This window comes from Acanthisitta chloris, unplaced genomic scaffold, assembly GCF_000695815.1.
Source record: "Acanthisitta chloris isolate BGI_N310 unplaced genomic scaffold, ASM69581v1 scaffold4073, whole genome shotgun sequence".
Lineage (NCBI taxonomy): Eukaryota > Metazoa > Chordata > Aves > Passeriformes > Acanthisittidae > Acanthisitta > Acanthisitta chloris.
Window position 1 is genome coordinate 1 of NW_008665343.1, and position 5363 is coordinate 5363.

Below are 5363 nucleotides of genomic sequence, written 5' to 3' on the forward strand. Positions count from 1 at the left end.
TTCGAGTCACAGCGCGGTAAAGGTTGGGCTACGTGTTAACAAAGTGGCACGCGGCAGAGGTCCTCTGCAACTGATCGGTAAAGTTCCTGAGAACTTTAAGGTGTTTCATACATGTGTGGATTTGTTTTGGTAAATGAAGACTATAATAAGGCATTGTTTACAGGTTAGGAAAATTGAATCATGTTGTGCTGTAAACTATACTAACTTTTCACGTTGTCACTAGCTTCTTTGCTAATGACAATTAGCAATTCCATCAGCAGCTTCAGATCTTTGCTGAAGTTTCTGCAGGGACCTTTTCACAATTTTTATATAAGTAACCTTAATTTTTTTGTTAGAAACAAACTCTACGTAACTTTTGGTACTTTTACTTTGTAGGGTTTAGCAGATACAGCTAAAAAAAACTTTGGTGGTGGAAACACTGCTTGGGAAGAGAAGACACTGTCGAAGTATGAGTCCAGGTAAGCTGTCTTCGTGTTTCTCATTCAGCTATGTTTTGTGTCCACTGTAACATCACTGTACCAGTGTTTGTCTGGAACTTGAACATTGCAGATAAAGTTTCACTCGTCCAAGCATTACATTCTTATCGATTAAAATGTAACATTGCATCGTAATGTAAATGTTACAGTAAAGACTGAAACCCTTATTAATGCCTTTGTTTTGTTTGTGAAAACAACAAAAGTTAATTCTGTCATTGATCATAGTAGGGTTTTTTCTGATTACCCATTAAAGTCCTAAAATAATGATCCCAAATAACAGTCAATAGTTTATGGATTGTCATAGGAGGTGCAGAGTACCACAGTACTTGTTTGAGAATTAAAGCAGTTTCTCCTCCCTAAAGTTGTCACTATTTCAGTGCATCACAGAAAACACATTACTGTATTCTTTTGTATTTATGTTTGATTACAGAGCAAAGTAATTTGCTACCTATCTCTTGAATTTCAAATTCACTTTTTAATCTCAGTTGGATCATTGAGATGTTGCAATGAGCTTCGTGGGTTTATGTCAGATAGTAGCAATACCTTAAATTGTTGAACATAAGAGGAACACACTGTATTTCAGGTTTCTGGAAAGCTATAAGTCTATCAAACCTAAAATCTCCAGGCATAATAAATGCTAGTAAGCCACAAGGCTCTTGTACTTATTCTTGGGTTTTGTTGCAGTAGTGTTCATTAGTTCTTCATTCTGATATGTGTTTTGTTTTGGAACTAATTCAGAACACACCATAAACTGATAGACTATTCTAAGCCGAATTTTGGCTTCTCTGTCATGCCTTGAGTTGTGTGGAATGTTTAAATTAAACTTACGGTTTTCCTTCTCTGCTTGTAGTGAAATTCGCCTTGTAGAGATCACAGAGAATCTGTGCGACAGTAGTAACTTCGAGTGTAATAACATGGTAGAAGAGCATGAAGAACATATAGAGAAGTGGTGGTTCAAACTGTAAGTACCATTTTTCTGGTAGGGATCTTCGTGTGGGTAAGTTATCTAAGAGGATGAACTGCTAGTGGCAAATCTTGTTCCTGAGCAGTAGCATTATGGGTAATTCTTCGCTATCCTTCAAGAGTTGCCATTGGGTGTAGCTGGATTCAGGCTGACTTTTAGTAGAATGTGCTGCACCCTGTTCTTTCTGATTGTCAATTTGGGCAGTGTTGCAGCAAAACATCCAGTCTTGCTTCTTATATACTGTCTACTCAGGTACCAGTGGGGTGTCGAGGCAAACTAACACTGCAAAACTTGGAGGTTTAGTCTCTCTTATTTTTTCTCCTTTTGTCATAAAACTGCAAGGGACTCTAGTTCTTGTAGGGTTTTTGTTTGCTGCTTTTTTTTTCTGAAACTGCATTTTCTTCTGGCAACCAAAGGAGTAGTTGGTGCTAATCAGTCTAGAAGTTGCACCTCTTGAGGATGGTAGAGTAGCAACCGACTGTTCTAGCTTTTAAGCTAGCCTGTGATTTCTGTTAGCTTTTATATACAAGTCTCAAATAGAATTAGTGCAAGGATGGCAGTGTAGCATTTAGATATCTTAATATCTGTTTTCTAAATTCCAAATCATGTTTCTTCTAAGTATTGTTTCACTAATTTAAAGTGTCAGCACTCCCAAATAGCTGGAAATCAATGGGGTGAACTGCCATCATAATATTTCATAACTGGACAAGGCTTTTTAATAATCCACTTTCTTAATGACTGCTTTATGTTTTTACCTAACTATACAGGATTGAGTATATGTTAACATGTCAGTTGAAGGGAATAGATTAGAAATAGAATAGAATAGAATAGAATAGAATAGAATAGAATAGAATAGAATAGAATAGAATAGAATAGAATAGAATAGAATAGAATAGAATAGAATAGAATAGAATAGAATAGAATAGAATAGAATAGAATAGAATAGAATAGAATAGAATAGAATAGAATAGAATAGATCGGTTGCAAGGAACCTACAGTGATCATCCAGTCCAACTGCCTGACCACTTCAGGGCTGACCAAAAGTTAAAGCACGTTACTAAGGACATTGTCCAAACACCTCTAAAACACTGACAGGCTTGGGTCATAGACCACCTCTCTAGAAAGCATGTTCAAGTGTTTGACCACCCTTTCTGTAAAGAAATGCTGCCTAATGTCCAGTCAGAACCTCCCCTGATGCAGCTCTGAACTATTCCCATGTGTCTTATCACTAGATACAAGAGATAAGAGATCAGCACCTCCCTCTCCACTTCCCTTCAGGAATCTGCAGAGAGCAATGAGGTCACCCCCTCCACCTTCTTCTAGACAAGCACAGAGTCCTTAGGTGCTCCTCATAGGACATGCCTTCCAGAAAGGTGAGCTATCCAATACAGAGTCTTAAATTTGCAGAACTGAGAGAAATGGGTCTTAAACCAGAACATTTGGCAAAGTAGCCTTCCTAAAATAAACCAAACCATTCATAAAATACATTGTGTTTTTTTGTAAAGCTTCTGTATTTAATAGACCTTCTGAGTGCAATTGATTATTCGCCTTCTGTTCATTAACCTGCAATACCCAAATGGCATTCAGTTTCTGTGGTAGTTTCCAAAGACAGTTTCTTTGTCCACGAATACCTTAGATCTTTTTTCACAAGTTGTTACCTAAAGGGTGATCGATCACTAGAGCAGGCTCCCCACAGCACCAAGCCTGTCAGAATTCAAGGATCATCTGGAGGACATTCTTGGTCATGTGGTTTAGCTTTAGAAAGTTCTTTGAGGATCAGAGAGCTGGACTCGATCATCCTTATGGGTCCCTTCCAACTTGAGATATTCTATGATACTCAGTAAATTCACCTTTCAGGGCCTAAGCTTTGGAGTCAATATGTTCAGATGTAATAGCTTAGAAAGAGAAGTTGTACATGCCTTGGGAGCTGCTTGAACATTCTTGTCAGGCTATAGAATATCAAAGTTTTCAAGACTTCAGCATCAACATGATACTGAGATCTGTGGATTGGCATTCAGAACTGTAGTAGTGCTCATAGTTGCTTGCCAAATTACATCTAGTGGTTTCCTTGTTAATTGGGGCTGTTTGCTGGGTGCTCAAGTATCACATAACTAGCTTCTTAATATTAAAAGAAAACCTAAAATAATACTTGATTAGTGCTAAAACAGAGGAGAAAGGTTAACCCTATCATCAAGTTGTCAATAATTTGAGCAAATGTTAATATCTGTCCTGGGTTATCTTCTGTACAGTTGAGATAAAGACACAGCAATTATGTTGGAAGAGCAAGGCATGAATAAGACCATCTAAACTATATATAAACCTTCCCTAAAAATAAGGTGTTAAAAAAAAGGTGTGTGTATGTATGAAGATGAATTGATTTTATTTGTTGCTCTCATTTCTCTTAAATATAATCTATAAAATTTGAGTCTGCTAATAGTATTATAGTTTAAAAGGTAAATTTTCAAGTGGCAGGAGCCCTTCTAGAAACTGGTTCCTGAAATAGGATCATCTTCAGAAGAAGTAGGTTTCTAGTCTGTCATGTGAAGTAGCTTTCTCTGCTGTGTTGTGCAGGGTCAGTTGTGCAAGTTGGCCTTGAAAGAATCTTTGGGGGTTTTTATTCATAAATGAATGTCTTTCATACACAGAAAGAAGAAGTATCCTGATTTGTTTAAGTGGTTTTGCATTGAAACAATAGAAGTTTGCTGTCCTGCTGGAACTTATGGACCTGATTGCCTTGGTAATTTTTCTTTTGAAAAACGCAGTAGTAGATAAGTTCTTTTTACCTGTTTGTTTTCATTTTTCCTGACATGGACAAATACATGAGGTGTGATATTTTGTGTGAGACACTGGCTGCTGTGTAGTATGTACCTGCCCAACTGCCTGATAATTAGGTAGTTGCCTTGTGAATATCCTGCCTGGATAAAAGCATTCTGGGCACGAAACAGTGTACAAACTATTCAAAAGTACTGAGATGTGCAGGATCCAGCTGATATGATGCTCACATCCACACCTGACCCATCCTTAAAGGCTCTCTGTGGCATCAAGTCTATTGTTTAGGTGGCCTTTCAGAAAGTCTGTAGGCAAGAATCCTTGGCCAGCTTCAAGAGTAAAACAGCCAAAACACTGTTAAGGGATTAAATGAAAAATGATTAGTTGAAAAGGCAATGAGAGGAATTGGTTAAAAGTAGGTAGGAGATGCAATATGAGCAGTCTCAGAGATCCAGAAAAAATAGAGGTACCAACTTTGTCCAGGAATATAAAGTTTTAAGCCATGGTCCTTAACCAAAAATACTGTTTTAAGTTTCTCTTATCTTGAATATATTACTGGGTATTCCTCTGTTGCAATTGGTTGTTCTCAAGGGTAAAAAAGACTGGTTTAGTGTGACTTTTTTTATTAGGTTTTTTTTAGTTTTTATTTTATTTAGTCTCTGCAGAGAGGGAGAGACATCAGGTGCTTGTGTCTGAGGACAGAAAGTTATTTTAACATCTGACTTAAAAGTGGTTTTGATCCTTTTAAGCTTGTCGTGGTGGATCGGAAAGACCTTGCCATGGAAACGGCCACTGTGATGGTGATGGTACCCGAGGTGGAGATGGCTCGTGTAGCTGTAACAAGGAGTACACAGGAGAATTTTGTTTGGACTGTTCTAATGGTTACTTCAGTACCTTAAGAAATGAGACACATTCTGTTTGTACAGGTAACAAAGTCCTAACACATGCTTATATCTTTGTGAACAAAACCAGAAACAGTTTAAACTAACAAACGTAGAAACAAAAAGTAGTTTGATCAGTCAGCCTTAAGCATAAATGACGTGTCAGTTTGGTGAAATTCAAAGGTTATCTTTTCAGACTGCCATCATTTATTTTTTTTCTGCTTTAATTTAAGAAGCAGAATTCATCTTTATTGTGAAGGAGGTTGGAGGGAA

At 37.4% G+C, this 5363-nt stretch overlaps 1 protein-coding gene across 1 annotated transcript in view; it reads left to right on the forward strand.

The window, feature by feature from the left end:
• Positions 1-375: 375 nt before the first annotated feature.
• CRELD2 (cysteine-rich with EGF-like domains 2) overlaps positions 376-5363 on the forward strand; it is a gene marked incomplete at its 5' end in the record, with an annotated part of 11590 nt that continues 6602 nt past the window's right edge. Inside the window, 4 exons of the mRNA XM_009071711.1 lie at positions 376-458; positions 1327-1437; positions 4086-4177; positions 4959-5135. Of these exons, the coding sequence (XP_009069959.1) occupies positions 376-458; positions 1327-1437; positions 4086-4177; positions 4959-5135 (463 nt within the window). The remainder of the gene's footprint in view (positions 459-1326; positions 1438-4085; positions 4178-4958; positions 5136-5363) is intronic.